At 43.4% G+C, this 24486-nt stretch overlaps 1 protein-coding gene across 2 annotated transcripts in view; it reads left to right on the forward strand.

Annotated features, from left to right (window-relative positions):
- RNF175 (ring finger protein 175) overlaps positions 1 to 24486 on the forward strand; it is a 683731-nt gene that overhangs the window by 640055 nt on the left and 19190 nt on the right. For both annotated transcript variants that reach the window (XM_044062404.1, XM_044062405.1), the window contains one exon: positions 11420 to 11521. In XM_044062404.1, coding sequence (XP_043918339.1) covers positions 11420 to 11521 — 102 coding nt within the window. The remainder of the gene's footprint in view (positions 1 to 11419; positions 11522 to 24486) is intronic.

Below are 24486 nucleotides of genomic sequence, written 5' to 3' on the forward strand. Positions count from 1 at the left end.
GTGGTCCCCTGCCATAAACCAATAAACTCTGCAACAGAAGAAAGAAACTGTTGCAAAAAAATATGTACAATCCCATGATTGGAGGAACTCCCTGGTTAGCCTCGGTAAGAAGCTGAGATTCCTCATAAAATCCTCCAAAGCTAGTTATGAAAACAAAATAGCTACTGATTCTTAAGACAATCACAAAGCTTTCTATAGCTATGTCAAGAATCTCAATGGCAACACTCGGATCTGCTCTGAGTTACAGCACAATGGCACTAAATATATAGAACCAACTGCTATTGTCAACATCCTAGCCGATAAGGTTCAGTGCTAACTTTACCCCCCCTCTCACCCCCTAAAGGGCTCATCTCTGTACCGGAAGAATGCAAAGTTCCTGTAATCACGGCTGCACAGGTAAAAACCACACACTCCAAAGCCAAGAACACAGCTTCCATGGGACCTGACAACATCCCAGGCTGCGTTCTACATGAACTATAGAATGAACTGGCACCCCACCTAAGCACCATATTCAATCATAGCATCACCTCAGGCTTTGTGCCCACTGAATGGTGCAAAGTGACAGTTATCTCACTCCACAAAGGCAGAGCCACCACGGACCCTGGGAACTGCTGCCCCATTAGCCTAAAGAGCCTGGTCTGCAAGGCCATGGAACGTATCACCATGGTATTGGTAATCTCCAAATTCTGGACCCCACCCAGTTTGGGTTTGTAAAAGGCAGATCATGTTTCCTAAACCTGATAGACTTCTTTGAAGCAGTCACCAAAGCAGTAGACTAGGGTAAGGTGGTTCACACAGCCTATCTAGATCTCGCCAAGGCTTTCAGCACCATCCCCCACTCTGGAATTCTAGATAAACTCACTAAATATAAATCCCTATGTCACAAGATGGGGTGCCATCTGGCTCACTGACAGAACCCACACTGTAAAAGTAGCAGACTCCAAGTCTGACTTCAGACCAGTGACAAGTGGAGTACCACAGGGTTCAGTCCTAGGTCTTCTCCTGTTTGGTATCTACTTTTCTGAAGTACAGGCTAACACAGAAGGTCTTTGGCTGATGAAGTTCGCAGATGACTGCAAACTAGGAGCCATAATCAAAACTCCTAACTATGTGGACATCCTACAAAAGGACCTCACTGAGACATATGCCTGGTGTGAAAGCCATGGCCTCAAGCTCAATGCCAAAAAGTGCATTGTCATCCCCTTTGGTAAAAAACTCTGTACCCATGAGCTACCACATAGATGGTAGTCTACTTAACACTGAAAGTGTGAAAAGAGACCTTGGGACACAGGTGGACAGTAGTCTCTGCTTTGATAATCACATCGCCACAGTAGTCAGGAAAGCCTTCTGCATGGCACACCTCATCACAAAAAGGTTTCTCATCCAGGAAAAAATGAGGGCATTGTTCCCCTCTACTCGTCACTCATTAGATCCATTATAGACTACAATGCCCCTTTTGGTGTGTACCTCACAAGACATCTGTAACAACTGGAAAGTCCGCAGAAGTACCTCACAGAGGCTTACTGGCCTCAAATAGATGCCCTATGCAGACCATCTCAAAACACTCCAGCTTTACTTCGTCGCATATCGCCTACTCAGAGGCAATCTCTGCCTAGCATTAGCATACAAAGCTATGTCAAACCCAGAGCAGTTGGTCATGCTCCACTTAAAGAAATCCCAATCCCTCCAAGCTACATGCTGTAGGGACCTGAACCTTGTCACCACAATAAACAGAACATGCTGGAGGGATACATTCCTGTCCCAGAGACTTCCCATACTCTGGAACAAACTACCTATCTATATCAAACAAAGCTCCTCATTAGCACTCTTCAAACAAAATCTTGATGACTGGATGGGAAATATGAAATTCACCCTGGGGATTACCTCTGTGGCTTTGCTCGACAGGGGCACAGGAAAATAATTTTCTTGGGTGGCGAAAGCCAGGGTACCTTTTTTGGTTAGGCTTATAGGCCCTATTGCCAGTAGCTTAGTACCTACCTATGAACTTATATAGACACGCACACACACACGTATACAAGTAGAATGCATTATATTGTATAAACACCATTATATTGGGCGACTTCAGCTACCCAAACATAGACTGGGAGCATTACTCTAGCTCCAACACCCTAGCCCAAAGGTTCCTAGAATTTATAAACTCAAATGCTATGGAACAACTTGTTACCACTCCCACAAGAGGGGAAAACATACTGGACCTGATCATCACCAACATGGGGACACTATGCTCCAGACCAGAAGTGTATCCCTCACTGGTAAGATCAGACCATAAACTAATCTCACTGGATATTCACATCCCGACCCCAACCCCTGCCCAGAAACCACAGTGAAAAACTTCTCTAAAGCAAATTTCACACTCCTCAAAACTGAGGTGGAATCCTTCAAAGCCCCCGGGCCTGTGGAAAATACGGCCCAGACCGCAGAATCCTTTATAAACGCATTCTATGAACACCTTCAGGAATGCATGGATCATGCGATCCCAAATAAAACCAAGACCCAATCCTCCAAAGGCAGACGTCCTGTCTGGTGGACCCCGGCCATAAACAAACTATACAATAGAAGGAGGAAGCTACTAAATGATAGAGCAAAATCCCAAAAAGGGAAGGCATCACTGATCAGTATTAGCAAAAAACTACAGGCACACATAAAATTGTCTAAGGCCAGCTTCGAGAGAAAAATTGCACAGGACACTAAGGATAATCACAAGACTTTCTTTAGTTATGTTAGGAACCTGGGTGGGAATTCCCAGATATGCTCAGAATTGGTCCAAAATGACAATAAATACACCGAACCCACAGACATTGCCAACATCCTAGCTGACAGGTTCAGCGCAAACTCCCCGCCCCACCAAAAGGGCAAATATCTATCCCAGCAGAGTGCTGCCCCCCTGACATCTCAGATGCTCAGGTAAGAGCCACCCTCTCCAAAGCACAAAACACAGCATCAATGGGACCAGATGGTGTCCCAGGCTGCGTCCTACATAAACTCCAAGAAGAGCTAAACCCAAACATAAAACTACTGTTCAATCTCAGCCTTACTACAGGATATGTGCCCAAAGAGTGGCGTACAGCAACAGTGGTCCCTCTCCATAAAGGTGGTGCCTCAACGGATCCTGGAAACTATCGCCCCATAAGCCTGACTAGCTTGGTCTGCAAAGCTATGGAAAGGATCATCATGGACCTCATAAATAAAGATATTGGGGACCTACAAACACTGGATACTACCCAGTTCGACTTTAAGGGCAGATCCTGCCTCTTAAACCTGGTTGATTTCTTTGAAACAGTCACCAAGGCCATTGACGAGGGGAAGGTGGTCCACACAGCCTACCTGGACTTCGCAAAAGCCTTCGATACAATACCCCACTCGGGCATTATAGATAAGCTCACCAGCTTAAATATAAACCCCTATGTCACTAGATGGATTGCAAACTGGCTCAAGGACAGAACCCACATGGTTAGAATTGCTGGAGCCATGTCAGACTCCAAACCAGTTACAAGTGGTGTCCCACAAGGCTCAGTCCTGGGACCTCTCTTGTTCGGTATATATTTCTCGGAGGTACAGGCCAACACGGAAAGACTGTGGCTGACCAAGTTCGCAGATGACTGCAAACTGGGCGCCATAATCGACTCTCCAGCCGACACAAGCATCCTCCAAAAGGGCCTCATAGAAACAGACAACTGGTGCCAGAGCCATGGCCTCAAGCTAAATGCCAAAAGTGTATAGTCATCCCTTTGGCAAAAACAGTGCTCACAAATTACCACATAGGTGGTAATCCATTGGCATACAGAAGAAGCAATTAGGGACCTGGGGACCCAAGTTGATAGCAATCTCTCATTTGACAACCACGTGGCCAAAGTGGTTAGAAAAACATTTTATATAGCCCACCTAATCATGAAGGGATTCACATCTAGATCAGGGGAAGTCATCGTGCCTCTTTACTCATCCCTCATCAGGCCCATAATTGAGTACAATGCCCTTTGGGATGTACCTTACCAGACACCTGCAGCAACTGGAAAGGCCCCAAAAGTACCTCACCAAGAGAATCAAAGGGCTCAAACAGATGCCATATGCTGCCCGGTTAAAGAAACTCCAGCTCTACTCAGTGGCATACCGCCTGTTCAGAGGCGATCTGTGCCTGACGATAAAGCCATGTCCAACCTGGAATTAATGGACATGCTGCACCTCAGAAAATCCAAATCCCATCGAGCCACGCTCGAGAGACTTGAACCTCAGCACTGAAATAAATAGGACATGCTGGAGGGACAGATTCATAACCCAGAGGCTCCCTTCACTCTGGAATAAAATCCCAGTCCAGGTTAGGCAGAGTCCTTCATTGACTCTCTTCAAGAGGAATCTTGATGAGTGGATGGGAGATCATAGGTTTACCCCGGGTATCACTTCTGTGTCACTGTTAGACAGAGGCACAGTATACTAACCTCGAAAAAGGGCATAGCAAAATAAATTTAAAATGGGTGGCGAAAGCCAAACACATTCTGGCTAGGCTTATAAATGCCCTAGGGCAGATAGCCTAGTATGAACCTTTGAACCTTTGATCTGGTGTGTATTGTGTCAAAATCCAAAAAAGCACCATGGAAAGATGGAAAACCAGCAGTCCACAGCTTCAATGCCAATATTTTAATGTTAATAACACCAACACATAAACGCCTCTACAGATAACACTGTGTTTTTTTACCTAGTGTACAGACTTCATCAGATCTGATGAAGTCTGTATACTAGGTACAAAAATGCAGTGTTATCTGTAGAGGAGTTTGTGTTGGTGTTACCATTAAAATATTGGAGAAACTGTTCAAACTCGGCTGTTGACTGAAAAAAAAAAACAAACTGCTGGCTGCTCTTATCAACAAAAACACTTTTAATGTAAAACTTTTAACAAACAATAAAAATGGATAAAGTTAGCGCTTTCGTCTTACTCTAGTAAGTGAGACTTCTTCAGACAATGTAAAAAATTTAATTAGTGATCCTATATACCTGAGTGAATGTCGCATGGTGTTGGGATACACTTTTAAAAGGTATACTAACCCTGTTTAAATACTACATACTGAAACTATCAAAATACCATACTGAAACTATCAAAATAGAAGGAAGTGGTCAAAGTATTATGATACAACATACATTGATTGATGAAATAATTCATATGAAAAAAAATTTAAAACTTAATGTATCAACTAAACAAGCTGCAAATATATATTCTGTTCTATCAAAATGTGTTATACTGTTGAACTATTGCAATTGCTGGAGAAGTTGAAACACTGAATTACTATAAGTACTTATTGCAGTTAGGCAGACCTTCATCACGTGTATAACATCAGGAAAGTGAAAATGGAAAATGCTTTAGCTAAGCATATATATGAACATCCTGGCCATAGTTTCACATTTAAGGTAATAGACCAAATACACCACAACCCTAGAGGGGGCCCAATGAGTCTACTTTTAGAACTTAGTGAACTCATGTGGCAAATTAGACTAAACACCTATAACCCACTGGGTTTTAACGACAAGACTTCATTAGCTTGTTTATTAAAGTTATGTTACATCATAATACCTTTTGACCACTTCCTTCTATTTTGATAGTTTCAGTATGGTATTTTGATAGTTTCAGTATGATTTTAGTATTTAAACAGGGTTAGTGTACCTTTTAAAAGTGTATCCCAACACCATGTGACATTCACTCAGGTATATAGGATCACTAATTAAATTCTTTACATTGTCTGAAGAAGTCTCTTACTAGAGTAAGACGAATGTGCTAACTTTATCCATTTTTATTTTTTTTTTTAATTGTTAAAAGTTTTACATTAAAAACATTAAAATATTGGCATCGAAGCTGTGGACTGCTGTTTTCCATCTTTCCAGGGTGCTTTTTGGATTTTGTTATTGATGACTATTTGGTGCCTTGAATTCAGTTTATTTTGGAGATCTTTTATTGTGTGTTTAGGGAACATGTGTGAGGATGGTATGAATATTAGAAAAAAAATTGCTTTTAAGGAAATGGCCAGATTGTCATCCTAGTGAGTAATCTCAGGTGTTATGTACTCTTACGGTGACCTCTTCTCAAGGATCTGTAGCTGTTGAGTTTGTCACACAGCTGTACTTGAAAGTGAGCATTGTTGACCAGCTACATTTTCCTTATCAGTGAATGATTTGCGGTGGACTTTTATTGAACATAGAATGTAGAAGCATACTCTCAAACTGAAAAGTAATAGTGCTAAAAGGTATGACTGCACACTGGGCAACCACAAAAAAAGCTTTTTTCATTAAGACTGTATTAGCAAAAAGTTCATAGGTACATTGTCTGTCCTCCCTCTCTCTCTCTCACACACACACACACACACACACACACACACACACACACACACACACACACACACCCCTTCAAAAAATGTTTTATTTTCTATAATCCCACTGTATGAATGCAGTAGTTGTGAGCCAGGGTTGAATGATGTAGTAGATGAATGAGTGACAGGTATGTGGATAACTGCACAATTTAACCCTTCCCACCAGTTCCAGTGTCGTACCTTGCAGTTACATATATTTGCTCATTAGGAGAGTGATTTTGATGTCCTAGTCACGGTTTGTGCTTTATTTTTCTACAATTAAGTGTTTTCTGTTTGTATAGTTTATTTTGTAGTTGTATGCATTTTATATGTGCTTTAATATATTTGTGTTAAATTATGCATTGGGTTTTGAGTAAAATGTCAGAGTTTGATTAGATTTGTCATATTTTTATATTGATGTTATGTGGTTTGTGTAGCTGTGCTTTCTTTGGCTTTTGTGTAGTATGCTGTAAAAGAACTAGGTGTAATATTTTGTGTAAAACACTCTCAGCATAAAAGCCCGCAATAACTCAATTCCTTAATTTCAAAATGCCGAAACCTTAATCTCAACTCTTCGTATTAATGATACCAAACAAATTAACACCATCTGTTACTATATCCCACCAGGCAATAACTGCTCCACCATAGAAGAGATCTTACAATGGACCTCCGATAAGCTCGCACAGGAATCAAGTCTATTAGGTGATCTAAATACAGACTGGTTAGCCTACAACTCCAATATCCCTACAAACCATATAAACCTCTATGGCTTTGCACAGCTCATCCAAGAACCAACTAGAATAGATAAAAAATCCAATAAGCAATCAATCCTAGACTGGACACTACTTAACTGCCCTAAAGAAAAATATCTCTCCGGATGTCTTTCAGACAGCCTAAGTGACCACCTTCCCACATTCCTACAACGAAGGCACACAAATCCCTCAAACCCTATAATCTTTAGACAAGTTAGAGATGAAAGTAATCTTAACAGTGAGAATCTCAACCATATCCTAAAACATTGTAAATGGGACCCACTACTAACGTTAAACTTAGACCAAGCAGTTGAATGCTTCACTTTCATCAATGTTCTCATCTCAATAGCACCCATTAGAAGAATCAAAGTAAAAATAAACTGTGCACCATGGCTAAGCAGGGACACAAGAGCCCTTCTAAAAGCCAGGGATAAATCATGGAAAACAAAAAAGACTAACTCATCCAAACAAAACTACCAAAAACTAAGAAACCAAGCAAAAAACAAACATTACTTGATAAACAAAACTACTTCCTTCATGTTCAAAATAAACAGTTTTTTTTTGTTGTGTCTTTTGGCTTATCCCGGTTAGGGGTCGTAACAGTGGAACTCCGGTCCGCTAATGTTTGGTAGTGGATTTTTACGTGCTGAGTTACCAGCCCTGACGCACAACCTTCAATGAAGGCACTCCCATTCACGCATGCCTCCACACAGAAGACACTCTATCTGAGAATCGAACGAGACAACATCTTGCTGTGAGGCAACAACACTACCGCAGGACCACAATAAAAACCCCAAAAAATTCTGGCATGCCATCAACTCACTACTTAAACCAGGCAAAACATCCACACCAACTCCAACCACTAACAACACTGCAGATATTGCTTTCCAATTTAACCAGCACTTCACAAAAAACATCTTATCAGTCTCTACACAACTCTGCAATAACAACCCACCCACCAAAAATACCCCAGCCCTCACCCTCTCAACTGTCCCTACCGCTACAATCAAAAACTGCTATTAAAACTTAAACCTACCAGCCAACTTCTTAAAAATAGCAGCTGATTCACTATCTTACCTTGTTTTCATCCTTATAAATTGATCCATTCAAGAATCTTACATCCCACAATTATGGAAAGTATCATACATTTTCCCCCTTCATAAAGATGGGAAACTCTTATGATTTTTCCAACTACCGTCCCATAGCTATCCTACCCCCTTATCTAAAATTCTGGAAAGATGCATTCACTCTCAAGTGATGCAGTTCTTGAATACAAACAATCTCCTTTCTCCCACACAACACTGTTTCCGCCAACACCACAGCACCACTACTGCTCTCCTCTCTCTCTCACAAACACAATTAACCAATACAGAAATAACAACTACTACGTCTCAGCAATATTCTTAGACCTATCTAAGGCATTTGACATGGTATCACACCCCTTACTTCTAGACACTCTGACCTCCCTATCCTTTGCTCCATCTACCATAGCATGGTTTAAAAGCTACCTAGCAGAGAGACAACAGTCTGTACAATGGCAAAACAAACCATCTCCCTTACTCCCAACCACTGTAGGAGTCCCACAAAGTTCAATACTGGATCCACTACTTTTCACGATATTCACCAACAACCTCCACAGGTCCTCCCAACATGCCACTCTAATGCAATATGGAGATGACTCGACTCTCATCTGCACAGCGCCATCTCTCACTACTCTGCAAAAACGTACCCGGGAATCCTTTACCTCAGTAGAAAGTTTTATCACCCAGATCCAACTTATACTCAATCCAAACAAGACCAAGTTACTCATATTTGCTCCTAATAAATCTAAAAGCACCCAATCCCCTTTTACAATCACGTCCAGTAATGGCACTAACATCTCCCCTACTGACAACATCAAACTACTAGGAGTAACTATTGATAATAAACTGCTATTTGACACCCACATATCACTAACAATCAAAAAAGTCCATAAAAATAGGTACCTTATATAGACACAAGAAATTCCTGTCTGATCAAGCATGCATCACACTCGCCTACTTTCTACATTCATGTATGCTGCACCTATCCTTACCAACCCTAGAAAACAGGATCTTGTACAACTAGAATCCTGCTATAATAAAATTGCAAAATTTGCTAACAACTGTACCTAGAAAGCCCATCATTGTCAGGCACTAAAAGAACACAAATGGTTAGAACTCCCCCAGCTAATTAACCATCAACAACTGATACTAGCCTACAATATAGTAAGACATCCTGACAAAACCCCATCCCTAAACAAGCTCCTAACCCAGTACACAACAAATCGCCCCCTCCGCTCCTCAGAAAAATCTCTCCTCTGTATCTGTAAAGCCATTAACTTCACAGGAAAAGCTCTCTTCTCCCACAACATTGCCAGAAACTGGAACATCCTCCCCACCTCTCTGACTTCAGCTCCCTCAACTGTACAGTTCAAAAATTCTCTCAAGTCACACCTATTAAACTCCTGGTTATGCCCATACATCACATCAGACACTGTCCTTTAACTTCATAAAAGAATTGTAGATGCAGTCCCCTGATGTTCTACTATAAACTCAGTAACTCCCACTGCAGCAAAGATTAATGCAGTCTCCTATTGTTCTGCTACAAACTCAGTAACTCCCATTGCAGCAGTGATCAATGCAGTCTACTGTTGTTCTGCTACAAACTCTGCAACTCCCACTGCAGCAATGATTAATGCAGTCTCCTATTGTTTTGCTACAAACTCAGGAACTCCCACTATAAAATGTAATTCCCTTTTTCGGGTAAACTCTTGTCTTCCTACTAGTAAAGTCATCTTTTTCCAGTATCTGCTTGTTTTCTGTTATACTGACAGAAACCTGTTTATCATAAATGGAAGCTGATAAAAAACGTGTATTTTAAATGTAAGTTATTGTTGAGCTGTACTGCAAAATAAGGTGTACATAAATATGTTTGTTATTAATCTTAAATAAGGTAGAGCATTACCTACAATGTACGTTTATCTCTTCTGTATATGAATTTGGAGCTTTTCTCCCCGGCCTCCACTGTAAATGGACTCGCATCCAGTCGGACTATCCCGGTTAACAAATGTAAAATAAAATAAATAAATACATAAAATGCTGTTATTTTGAAGTAATAAGCATTTCATAGCAGGATGTTGATGGTCAAAGTACTGTGAAATCTTTCTGTGCATCATGGAGTATGGCTTAACGAGCAGATTAGAAAAGGAGTAGTTTGTAAGACACTGCTCGTTTTGGTTATGTACCTAATGTTTAGGAATTTTAATCTGCAGTGTACTGTCTATAAGTATCATGTCTGTTGTAGTTTAAGACACTAAGTGAGAGCAGTTGCAAGAGAGTTATTTATCTCTGCAGTACATGTGGAAAAGGTTACATGTTTTCCATTATCAGAGTATTTAATCAATCATTTTATAATTTCTGGAACTGTGTGTGGTATAAGCAAGTTTTATTTGGTGTATTCAGTCTAGGAATCTGTGGTACACTAATGCAGGAGCTGGGCATTACATTATAAACTGGACAGAATTCGCCTCGGGGAAGTGTGGGAAGGCATGCCTTCACAGAAGGCATAATTACAATAGAAGTGATTAGATGAGAAACCATAAAGAAATTCATAACTGTAAGATGTTTATGTATGACATTTAGTGCTGAGAAATGGAATTAAATTGAAGATCAAGTTAAGAAAGAGTATGTAGTATTTCTGCATATAGAAAATGTGTAGCTCAAATGTGCTGTCTGGATTCCGGCGTGTAGCTCGCAAGACATTTCCCTGTGAGCTATATTGCCGAAACCAAACGGCTGCATCAGCACTTTGCCGTAGTGCAAATTGGCTGAAAAGCATAGCCGCTGCAGCTGTAATCTATGAACGGGCAGCTACAGCCGTACGGGATGTGTAACGCATTCCTTCTTCTCATTCAAGGAAATAAATAAATAATTAAATAAATGCATTCCTTGAATGAATGTACGGCTGTAGCTGCCTGTTCATAGATTACAGCTGCAGCGGCTATGCTTTTCAGCCAATTTGCACTACGGCAAAGTGCTGATGCAGCCGTTTGGTTTCGGCGATGTAGCTCGTAGGGAAATGTCTTGCGAGCTACACGCCGGAATCCGTGCTGTCTGCATCTGTTTCTGTAACCACAGAATTTGTTGTACACTGAGATTCAAATGCAAAGTTTGTATATTTTGATAACTATAATTTGAATGCAAGCTGATTCTTATTTGAGACAGTGTTATCCTCTACACTCTCTCTCTCTGTCAACTTCTACATGAGCAAACACTATTCCTTGACTCGTCATTTCAGCTTTCATGAATTCTGCATCCGAGGCTGGTGTATTGTGGGGAAGAAACAGACTTGTCCATACTGCAATGAGAAGGTTGATTTGAAAAGAATGTTGCACAATCCGTATCCTTTTTGAAGGTGTTTTCATTTAACTTTTATAGCTAGATATCTGTTTGTCTATGCAGAATCAGGGTGAGTGACATGTAAATTGTCAGAATTATCTGCAGTTTGCTGCATTTTAACAGTGATGAATTGTTGCCACATTTTTAGTTGTAGAACTGTATTCCATTAAACATGCCTACCATACTTCCGTTATCATTTTTGGAAGGACTGCCTCTGTGTACGTGTGTTTCCTGTACTTCCCTGTTGCTTGCAGGAATAGGCTGGAAGTGGCCATTTCTGCTTGGTCTAACTTTCTTTTAGTTTGTTGTTTAGGCTTTATTGGGGCTTTTACCAAGGTTTCCATAGTAGGCTTTTCTTTCAGCACTCCTCTCCTCCAGGTCAAAGGCTAACATACAATTTTTTGCAAGTCGTTTATGTTTAGGATACAAGTGTAGCATGTCTACTCCCCTGTCGGGCTACATAACATTTTGTTTTAAACAAAATGCATACTTGAAAGATGAGGATTCCCAAAGAACAAAGCATGAGGCTAGCCCTTCTGCTTACATTTTCTATTATAGAAAAAGAAAGAAATTGAGAATAAGAAAGAGACTAGATATAGTTATAGAAAATTAAAAGACATACAAATCCAGAAAGAGGAAAATGATAAACGCTGACTTCTTCCACATAGTCTCTTTCTGCTTGCTAGGTCTTGCCAGATGGCTCAGGCTGAAACTGATCTGGATCTGTTGGTCAACCTCCCTTCTTATGATAGCAGAACATATAGCCTTCACCTCCACCCTCCATAATTGCAGAGAATACATGCTGTTGTCCCGTACTTTACAGGCATTCCCATTATCCATGTCACTATATTGGCTTAATTCCCTATATATGCTGTCACTGTCTGTTGCTGAGAGATGCCATCACAAAACTGACATCTATTCCCAGTTATGCCCGAGTGTGAAGCATGTTTGTTTTGATTCCATGGCTTTGACTGAGATTGGGATTCAGCAATTCCCAACTCTTTGAGTTAGATTCTGTGAAGACTGGCTTGCAGTGTGGAGTACTTGACCTCTTTGCAGAATCCATATTAAAGCTCATCCTGAAGTTTTCATTGAATCTGATTTTACTGAACCAGACTTGATAAGCCAGGAGTTAATGAAACCTGGCCTTTACAATACTGAATAAACTAATTTCTCCATACCCTGACCCACTAGTACAGATCCCAACATCAGTTTTTCACTGGGCTCAGGTTCCTAGGAATCGTAGAGAATACAAGGCCAGCTGAGTCTTGCAAACATTTACAACTCGCCAGTGCCCACCCTTAGACTGTACCTCCATTTTCAGTGAGAGATAAGCCAGTCAAGCTTGGGGAGGACTTATCAATACACATCCACTCATCCAGTTGTCATTTGAAGGAAGATAATATATCACACTGCTTGATTTGCAGCAGTAGTCTATTCCAGTGGTGGGAAAGGCAATTTGTAATGAACATATGTCTCAATGTTTTATTTGCTGGTGAAAATGTAGATTTCTGCTTCTGGTATTTCTGGAACTGTTTGCTTTGTGGAGATGGAAGTGATCCAGGATCACAGGGATCCCTAATGGTTAAGAAGGTGATGCATAGATCTCCCCTCTGAAGTCAGTTATATACTGAGTAAAGGGATAGTGCTTCCAAGGTGTTGTGGTAGCTTAGGGTTTTTAAGAAAGTGATCATCTTCATTATGAGCTTTTGGGGTGTTTCTAGTTGTTTGATATGTCTAGTAGTAAGGTACATCCCAAAAGGGTCATTGTATTCAATAATTGGCCTAATCTATGCTACATATAAGGGGGCAGTGACCTATTTAGAATTGGATGGTATTCTTTTGACAATTAGCTGTAGTTTGACTGTTATATAATCAAAGGAGAGGGAATTATCCACTAAAGTTCCAAGGTCTTTAACGACATTCTCATTTTGGAGTGGGGTGTTGTCTGCATTGTAAGGTCTGGGTAGGGGGCGCTTTTCCAAATGTGACAATATTGCAATAAATTAGCCCTTCCAAGATTGAACCAACAAGCCTAGCAACCTTTGTCCCTTTTCTGTAAATGAGCTTCAGTAAATGTCATGGCCTGTGGTGTCACTACAAAGGACCGCTAGTTGCAGCTCTTCAGGCTTGAGTCACCTGTGTCTAGTCTGCACTAAAGTTCTTTCAGTTTCTTCATTTAACAGGACTGCCAGGTCTTATGCCAGATTCCGACAGGACCAGTATGTGACCTCCAGCTGTCTTGCCTAGGTGACATCTTTTTCCTGTTTATGCATACTCTACTAGCTGGAGATTATATCATTTTAATGTTCTCATGCCTTTGTTTCTCTTCCTTTCATATTGTCCTTTTTGCTTGGCGATGAACTGGGAGTGCAGGTATTGGACACTTAGTTTATAACATGTCATGACATGCACATCTCTGAGTATAGGAGCTAGAGAATATTCTTAGTTGTGCTGAGCCTGTCACATAGAAGTAATAGTTTTCCTTCTTAAAGTAAACCTAAACACTGAACAGCTTATAGACTAAGCCGGTACTCAGTACAAGTAAAAGAAAATTTTGTGGAACTAATTTTTTCCAGCAAACAAACCAAGAAACAGTTATGTCTTTTTATAGTCAGGATTTATTTACCCTGAAACATTACGCCATGTTTCTAGTTCCCGTGCTTTAAATTATAAATGTTTTTGAGAATTATCAGAAAGCAGTACAGAGAACATTAAGGATAAAACCATAAGTTGCTATTCTACAAATGCAAATGTGAATATTAATATTGGGCCTCTTCACCCTGATCAGCTAGAGAGCAGTAAAGAGGATTTTGCAGACAACATGGATCTGTTGTTATATTAAGTACATAACTTTCATTTTTCTGTGTAGCATCTGTCCATCTCAGCCTGTGGATTGTCTGGTCCAAAGCTGGCCATATTCAGAATCTTCAGACTCAGAGCTTTGTCAGCTCAACCTGTAAGTCCCTACTGTAGTCCCCTTTCCTTAGATAGTCTGTCCCCTGATGATAACCCCTGGACCACTATAACTTATAATCAGGATGAAGAATAAAGAAGTCCAGGAAGAATGGACTGCAGAAATGTATCCTCCTTTGCAGGTTTTGAGGCCGGAACGCCATGGCCAATAGGGAGTACTCCCTACAGAGATGATATTGTGTAGGGAGCACAGAGGGGGAGAGAGGGAGGGATGGTTGACATTGTTATGGTAAGTACAAAACATTCATAACCGATGTTGTCTTATTCATTCGGTCTCAACCTGTGGGTCAGAGTCCTGTGCCAGAAAACCCTAGGGTGGCCCTAGGAGAGAACAATTCCACAAAAAGGTCGACCCAAAAGAAGCTCTAGACCTGAACTGTGCACCCAGTATGTAAGGGGACACAAAGGTATGAGTATTAGACCAGGTATCTGCAGCACAAATATCATCAATAGAAACTTGCAAGAAAAAACAGTTGAGGTAACTGCTGCCCTTGTTGAATGACCTCTAGGCTTTGCAGGTAACTGAATTCCTTTCAAGGAATATACAAAAGAAATACAATCTAAAAACCATTTGGATAAGGGTCAGTTTGGAAATAGGCTTGCCAAGCCTTGCTTTAGAAAGAGACAAACGGTTTGTCAGATTTTGTGAAACTCTTGGTCCTGTCCAAATAGATTTTAAGCTGTTTATGAACTTCCAAACAATGAAGTAAATGTTCACTCTTGTTGGAAAGAAAACCAACAAATGAGTGTGCTGGTTCAGATATGATTCAGAAACAACCTTGGTCAGAAAGGAATGGTTGTTTCTTAAAGTGACTCTGTCTTTATGAAAAATGAAGTAAGAAGGTACAGAAGATGATGTTTGATGATCTGAGAACTTCCTGGCAGACATGACAGTCGCCAAGAAGAGTGTTTTCCATAACAAAAATTTTGAGGATACTGTAGCTGAAGGTTCAAAGGGGAAGAATTTGCAACAGTAGGGAAGGTCTCAAGAAGCCACTGAGACCGGGACCAATGGAACTGACAAAAAGGTGTCACTCAAAAAGGCCTTAGAAAGTTTGAGAAACCACCATTGGGGTATTATATTCCTGCCAAAGTGAACATTAGAAATAGTGGCCAGTGGTATCTTAATAGTTGAATAACTAAGACCAGAATGAAAAGGTCAGCCAAATAGTCCAGAATGCCATCTAAAGATACTAAAAAGGGATCCAAGCCATTGGCAGAAGTAGAAGAGTGCTTCTATTTATTGGCATATACCTTCCTTGTGAAGAGTTTTTGGGATGAAGAAAGTATGTGAATAACTGGGAGAGTTTGGGATCCCTAGCCATCACTGGAATTTGAGAAACCATGCAGCCAGCTTAAGGGGAAAAGGGTTGGGAGTGGTAGTCCCACCAGATGAGAAATTTGATCTGGAACAGAATCCAGCAGCCAAAGCAGTTGCAGAAGATGAGGCCAAAGAAAGGGGAACCAAATCTGTTGGGGCTAGAATCGAGCAATGAGGATGAGAGTTGCTGTGCAGTGGGCTGCCTTTTGAAGAAACTTTATCAAGAGAGTTGGAGAATTGGCACAGAGAAGACCTGGGGACCAAGCGTGCAAAAGAGCATCCCTTTGTGACTGTCCCTCTAAAGGGATCTGGGCATAAAAACTGCTGCACTTTGTGTCGAGGGGTAAGCAAAAAGTCCTCAGCAAGGGGTGCCCCTGCAGATGAAAATCTACCCTGCTACCTTGGGATTCAGGGACCACTCGTGAGGCAGAAGAATGTTCCTGCTCAGGCTGTCTGCCAGGATGTTGCATCTCCTCAGGATATAAATTGCAGTCTGAAACCATTGAGAGAACATCCTCCATTGCCCAACTTTCATGGCCTCTAAGTACAGGGGATGAGACAGAGTTCCCACTTGCTTGTTCAGATACCACACCACCGATGAGTTGTCAGTCTGAATGGCAATCACAACCTTGGGGAAGAAGTCCTGAAATGCCTGCAACAGTAGGAGGACTACTGTCATTTCAAAGACTTGTACCTTGGATAGTCTTCCCCTCGACATGCCCCACCCACCCCAGAAGAGAAGCATCCGTACTTACAGTGGACTGGGTATGGGTAAGAACAAAGAGTTGCCCCGCTACAACCAGCAGGGACTCCAACCACCGATTAATGTGGAAGTGGCAAACACCTGTCAAAAGAGCTGGAAAGTCAGTGGAGTGAGTCAGGTAAGACTAATGAACTGCAAGAGTCCAGTGTAAAACTCAGGAGAATAATTATTAAAGCAGCAGAGGGCCTGGGAATCTGAAAAACATGAGAAGCCTGTAGGCGCAGTGAACTTATCCTTGATAGCATCAGTTTGGCTATCTAAGTGACTGCACCTAAATGACACCCGATAAATTCTAGCAGTTGAACTAGTTCCAAGTTGTGCTTTTCGTGATTCACTGTTATGCCCAAGAACAGACGCAGCTTGAATATGAGCCTCTGGCTTTGATTAGGGATTTCTTTGTAGGGTTGACCAGACACCAATTGTCCAGGTAAGGGAAGATGTAGAAACCCAACAGCCTGGTTCAGGCTGCCATTGCTGCCATACATTTGGTGAATACCCAGGGAGCTGTGGTGAGATGACCAAAGGGCAGAGCCCCAGACTGATAGACTGGCCCCCAGCCTAAAGCACAGAAATCTCCTGGGGTGCCAATCTGTCTTGATGGTGATAGTAGGCATCCTTGAGATCCATCAAGCACATCCAGTTTTCCTTCGTCAAGAGGTAGAATGACCATCCAGAATTTGGTCTGTTTGACAAAATGGTTCAATTTGCTGAGATCCAGAATGGGTCTGCAGTCCTTATTTTGCTTGGAAACCAAAAAGAATCATAGACCCTGAAGCCTTACTGCTCTGGTGGGACATACTGGATGATTCAGTTGATCAGCAGTTTTTGACTCTGTACTGCCGCATCCCTTCTCTGGTGGGGTAGAACATCCAGGAGAGATTTTTGTGAATCATTTGTGGTGAACAAAAATAGGAATGGAATAATCTCTGGACATGAAACACCCATGTGTTTGAGGTGATGCCCCCCCCCCGAAGCTTTTGGGTGGAGAGCCAAGAGACTACCAACTGCCTCCAGAGAGTGGCAGTTAGGCAGCCATTAAGGGGGGCTTGAAGAGCCTCCCTGAGAAAGCCCCACAGAATCTCTAGGTGTTCTTCATGTTCACTGTTACAGTCATTACATTTGGGTAATCTGCTGGCAGGTTGCCCTCAGTCGGCCTGAATAACAAAGTATTGGGTCCTGCGTCAGTTACTGTCTCCTCTTCCATGACATCAGGTCATCAGGGGTATAAAACATGCAGCCGACGCCATTTTAATCAGTCTTTCTTGCCGCACGGTGCCCAAAGCAGAAGCAGTTCGCAAGTGCTGGTCAGTCGACTCCTGAAATGTTCGTTTTCGAGTTTCAGAACCAAGTCTTCAAACTAAAGCTAAGTACCCCGTTGGGGAAACTTTTTCTTGCTCCTTACTGATGTCAGTAAAAGTTAATAATTGTATTTCTTGTGGGAAGCAAATACCTCATAAGGATTTTCATTTGTACTGTATTCCTTGCCTAGGCCATGATCACAATGTGCCATGCTGTCGGTTTTGTGCTAATTTAACCAACGCACTATTAAGCGTCGCTCTCTTTTAACACTAGGTCTATCCACCGTAGAGCAGAATTTGTAGGTAGATACTTCAAAGACAGTCCTTCGCAGTATGAAATGGCATCTGTCGGTCAGCATACAGTGGATAGCCCCAAAAAGAGAAAAGATAAAGAAAGGGACAGACCACAAAAAGTTAGGCCTTCAGACGACGCTTCCCCTGATGTCAGCCACCAGTACAGTGGAATTCAGTGAGGCCACCTACACAGCTCCTGATTCCCGACGCTGTACCTCCTCAGGCCTCTACCGAGACCCATTCAGAGTCTGGTACGCCGCCGGATCAGACTACATCTGCCAAGTTTTCAGTTGTCAGCCCCACGGTTGGGTCTGGAGCCGCTCTGCAGGCACCAGCTTCCGAGGCTTTTCGGATAACCAGTGCCAGACAAAGACCAATGGCCACGCCGACTGCCACAGCCACACCGGGCTTATTAAAGCACTGAAGCCTAAAAGCAAGACCACTCCCAGAAAAACAATTCCGAGTTGCCATCTTCCTCGTCTAATCTGCTCAGTCACAACAGCTTATTAAGATGACTGAGGATCTTATCACACTTATCAGAGGTAACTAGACTACCCCAGCCAAAAGAAAAAGGGACCTTTCCCCAGAGATTCTCTCAGAACTTGACACTGAAGAATCTGACTTTTTGGATTCAGACAATGAACAACAGCCCCTTACCACTTTTGAGGAGTCTAGTGCAGAGTAATCCATCCTATCTGCATTCCCCTCCTGAGGAACTATCTTTTGGAGAGACCTTGCACACCCTTAGGGAACACTTCCATTGGGAAGCTCAGGATTACCCCCAGTCTAAGAAGAGGCTGAGAGTTTCTGGACCTTCCCTAAACCCTTAGCCATTCCTCCCATTTTGGATGTGGAGGATGTTTTTATGGAGTCTAGCCTCACACCTGATGCACTGCCTCCTGCACCTAGAAAGCCAGACAGGTACTACTGGGTGCCAGACACCCACAAATACTTATTCAAAAATCCTGCAGTGGACCCAGAGGTCGTCACCCAGGGACCCAAAGGGACTAGGGCAAGCTCCTCCAAAAAACCCTATTCCATCTGACAAGGATAGCAGAGTCCTAGACAGATGGGGGAAAAAAGTATACACCTCTGCTACCTTAGCTATTGGAGCTCTTAACTGCCAGTTCCATATGTTAAAATATCAACAACATACCTTGGAACTATTAAAGCAGAAAATTTCCTCCTTGCCTGACAGTTCTACTTCCAGTGAGTTAGGGGAACTCTTACACTCCACCTCTCATGTGGCAAAGCATTCCCTCCACTGTGGATATGATGCCGTAGAAGCCTCCATCAGGGCTGCGGTTGCGGGGTCAGTCATTAGGAGACATGCATGGCTTGAAAGAGCAACCTCTGCCTGCCAAACTCCTAGACTCCCCGTCCCCCTAGATAAGGACCACCTGTTTGGATCCAAGGCGGAGGAGGTGATCAAGAAAATGGAGAATAAGGCAAAATCAATGCAGACAGTAAAACATTTCCTCCAGGTACAGCCTTAGCAGGAGCTTTCCCACCAAACAGTGGTCCTTTCCTTCCCATTCGAGACCTGTGCAAAGGAAAGGACGCAGGGACAGACTCCCCAGGTAATAAGGACAACAGAGGCCCAGACAGTGGACTTCTACAACCCCCAGAGCAGGGAGTTCTAAGTCCACTCCCTACGCTAAGGACTCGCAATGACTCCTCCTCCCCCCTCTGCCCCACCCCCCTCCTCAAAGGTTAGGAGGAAGGCTGTCCTTTTCAAAGACAACTGACAATCCATCACAAAGGTTTAATGGGTCCTAGAAATCATTTTCCAAGGATACAGATTGTCCTTCAAAGAGAGCCCAATCTTAACAGGGTACCCAGACATACCATCAATTCAGCGGGCACTGGCCTTCAGCCAAATTCAGAAACTGTGCTCAAGGAGCAGTGGAGCCTGTACCCCAGGAACAAGCTGGGAAAGGGTTTTTATTCAAGATTGTTCCTGGTACCCAGGAAAGAGGGCACTTGGCACCCTATTCTGGATTTATCCACTCTAAACCTTTCCCTGCAAGTGCCAAAATTTAAAATGCTTATGCTCCAAAAACTCTTACCCATGCTGACCCCAAATGCCTGGCTAGTCACCCTGGACATATAAGAATGTCTACCTCCATATCCCTATAAGAGAGTCCTGCAGAAGGTTCCTTCACTTCAGGGCAGGCTCACAACACTTTCAGTTCTCTGCTCTGCCCTTTGGCTTATCTACTGCTCCCAGGGTTTTTACCAAATGCCTGACCCCTGTCTTTACCTTCTGCAAGCAGAAAAATAATCAGATTTACCCCTATCTGGACGACGGTTTAATCTAGGCAGACAGCAGGGAAAAGCTCCTGCAGGACCTCGACTTTGTCCATACGCTCTCTTACCTCTCTGGGATTTACCATCAACAAGGAAAAATCCCATTTCCAGCCCACCAGACAGATCGCCTTCTTGGGAGCTGTCCTGGACACATCCACTGAAAAAGCCTTCCTCTTTCCAGAAAAATACAGAACACTCCTCACAGCAAGGAAGTTCCTACATGGCATCCTGCATCCTGTTGGGGCCCTTGGCCAGACAACACATGAGAAAACTGCACTGGTACCTAAAAAACCTGTGGTGCCAGCACTCTGTCTCTGGAGCTACAACTGCCTCTGATTCCTTGCTTAAGAGGGGAACTCCTATGGTGAGCAGAAGTCTGCACCCTGAGCAAGGGCCTACATTTTCTAATTCTTCTCCATGGCCAGACCATCACCACAGATGCCTCAAAGTCTGGGGGCACGCTTAGGAGACGTGCACCCAAGTCACTTGGGACCTAGACCTACACATCAACCTAAAGGAAATAATGGCAGTATTCAGGGCTGTCACAGCCTTCAAGAGCTACCTGAAAACCAGGGGTGCTCCTCATCAAAACCGACAATACCACAGTCATGTGGTACATCAACAAGCAGAGGGGAACACACTTGTATCTGCTTTGTCTTGCCATGCTGCTCTGGCAGACTGCCTCGATGATGGACCTTCATCTGATAGCCCAATACATCCTGGGGGATCACAATACCCTAGCAGACTACCTCAACAGAAGTGTCCTGGACCCCCACAAATGACAGCTTCAGAGAGAGACCTTCCTCTTCATCACCCAAACTTGGGGGACCCCAGAGGTAGACCTCTTTGCATCCGTAGGCAACAGGCAGTTAGACCAGTTCTGCACCAGGGAGTTCCACCCAGAAGCCTGGAAAGTGGATGCTCTCTCCTTCCACTGGGGCTTCCCCCCCCCTTACCAGTGATCCCAAGGGATCCAGCTAAAGATCAGGGAGGAGGGGCCAAGAGCTATACTAATTGCTCCAAATTGTCCCAGGCAACATTGGTACCCCTTGCTACTCAGCCTAACCAAGGAGCCGCCCAGGAATCTGCCTCTCACAAAAGGACTCCTAACCCAAGAAAAAGGGTTAGTACTGCATCTCGGTCTGCAAACTCTCAACCTATCCGCAATGCTTATACCCCAAAGGTGGATACCAACCCACTGCTGAGCGAGCAGGTCCTGGATATAATTAAGGAGGCCAGGAGGCCCAGCACCAGGAAATCACTCGGCTAAACGGAAAAGATTCAATGCCTGGTGCCAAACTAAGGGTACAAGCAGCTCCCTTGCATCTCTCTCTCTCTCGCTCATTCTAGACTAGTGCAAAAAGGATCATCTTACTCTTCGTCAAAATTCATGCCTCAGCTGTCTCTGCCCATTACCATGCAGAGCAGCCATTGTTTCCTCAGCCCTTCTGAAACAATTCCTTAGAGGGGCATCTCACATCAGGTCACCTAGACCACCACCCACTCCTGCCTTGGGACCTGAATTATGTCTTGGAAAAATTGACCTTGCCTCCCTTTGAACCAGCTGACTCAGCAGTACTAAAACACCTCTCTTGGAAGACTGCCTTCCTGCTGGCCATAACCTCAACTAGGAGGGTTTCCGAGCTGCAGGCACTCGTGGCCATTTAACCCTTCATTATCATTCATGTAGATAGGGTGTCTCTTAGAACTAACCCCTCTTTTATGCCTAAGGTGGTGTCTGACATAACACTGAATCAGGCTATACATCTTCCCACCTTCTTTCCTAACTCTTAGAACAGAGGGGAAAGAATCCTTCATTTACTAGATGTGCACAGACAACTTGGATACTATCTGGATAGAACCAAGTGTCTCAGAAAGACTGACCAGCTGCTAGTCAGCTGTGCCCCAGGGGCAGAGGGGAAACCTATTTCCAAGCAGACCATTTCTAAATGGATATCCAACTGTATACTTCCATGGGAAAATTCTTTCCAAGCCAGTCCAAAGCCATTCCACTAGGGCAGCATCTACTTCCACAGCTTTCCTCAGGGGGGTTCCTACCAAGGACATCCTAGAAGCTGCCACTTGGACTTCCATCCACACCTTCACCAAACACTACCAATTGCCTCTTTTCTCCAAAACCCAGGCAGCCTTTGCCTCTACTGTCCTGCAGGGCATGCTAGGCCCTACCTAGAACAGTGCAAGCCTTTTCTTCTATTCCTTCCCTTCTACCATCCACCCTACTTTTAGCTTTGGGAGTCTTCCCACAAGTGATGATTGCAACAGTGAAACATGAAGAACATAGTACAGTTGTGTACACTTAACATAAATGTAGATGTCTGAGTTTATTCACTGTTGCAGTCCTGTTTTCCCTTCCCTTCTTTCCACTCTATCTCTCTCTCTTTCCTTCACACCTATGTATGCCTATGGGCATCCCCCAGGCTGGCCTTCCTCAGGCCTTCTCGGCAGGGCTCCTATAGGTTGGGGCAAGAAAAACTGATGTAATGGCGTCGGCTGCCCTGTTTTATACCACTGACGACCTGACGTCAGTCCCAGGCAAACTGCAGCCGACATAGGAGGGACAATGTTTACTCTGGTATTTGGGCCGGCCTAGGGCTACCCAGCAGGGATAACCAACAAGAGATGACTGCAACAGTGAATACACTTGAACATCTACATTTATGGTAAGTGTAGACAACTGTACTTTCTGCAGACCACCTCAGGTCCATGGGAAGCAACCATTATGGTTGTCCTTTCTGATGCAAGGGCAACTTTCACTACGAGTGTCCTGGAAAGGTTGCTGCACTTTGTGGGAAAAAAAATCCACCCTTGTGGTTCCTGGAGAAGGGCCCTTTTTTGAAGAGGTGGAGAAATGTCCTCCAACACCAAACATTCTCCAGCCTGTTTGCCCATAAGCAAGTCCTTAATATTTGGGACAAAAAGGGAGGAGTCATTAAAGTGAATGTTAACAAGGAACACTTTAAAACAGTCACAGGGTTGCAGAATCACATCCAGGCATGACTATGTATAGCAAGGCCGGTGCTTGTTGCTCCTGTTGCCAAGTTGGACAGCAGCCTCATGGAAACATTAGATATGGACTGCATAGTAAACAGTTGAGCCTGCAGTGTCCTCTGAGCATCTGGTGACTGTTGAGTCTTGTCAACCTCTGACACTTCATTTACAAGGTCTCTCTGAAGTCTTGTCAAGTGGGCAAATGTGGCTGAAACATTGATATGCTTTCCAAAATGGTTCCTAGGCCCTAGACTCACTGTTGTTTAGATGGCTTGAGAGCCTTTCTTTGAGATGTCCTTTTTAGTGGCTGCCCCAGTCACAGGGGCTTTTTACAGCTGGATGCTTACTCCCAGTGGGGTCTGTCCTTACGAGGGGCTAATATCTCAAAAAGGTTTCTCTGCAAACCTCCAAGACACCAGATTTGTAAAAGTGTCCTGCGCTGAAGGCCTCCAAGAACACCATCTCCTCTGTGGAAGAGGCTTAGGAGGTCCAACTTCCATGTTGTCTCCATAATTCCATCAAATCATCATAGGAGGTTTTGCCATGGGGGTATTGCGTGAGCCCTCCCATTCATCAAGATCATTGTCCTTGGTGATGGATTCTTCAGGGGAATCCAAGTGCATTTTCTTGCATTTGCTCTTGCTAGATGGGGAAATGGGATGGGACATAGAAGAAGCAGGGGGACCTGAGGGCACAGGCTGTCCTGGAGACTTGGGGCCACAGGCACAAATGAGACAGGGGCTTTGGCAGTGTCTATGGTTCCACCCCCAACCTCTAAATGGGCAAGGATCTTCTCCACAATGTCAAAGGCCAACACTGAAGCTGGATTACCAGATCTAGGGGCCCAAGGGAGACACCGGTGCCTGGCACTCACTTGATTGGCTTCAACTTTGCGACTGGAACTGATCTATCAAGAGCCAAAGCGCTCCAAGCTAAGGATGACTCTGAGATCCAGAAGATCGTACCCGACCTTGGTGCACTGGTGTCACAGCCTG

This window comes from Protopterus annectens, chromosome 2.part1 (genome assembly GCF_019279795.1).
Source record: "Protopterus annectens isolate FY-2018-M chromosome 2.part1, PAN1.0, whole genome shotgun sequence".
Taxonomy (NCBI): domain Eukaryota; kingdom Metazoa; phylum Chordata; order Ceratodontiformes; family Protopteridae; genus Protopterus; species Protopterus annectens.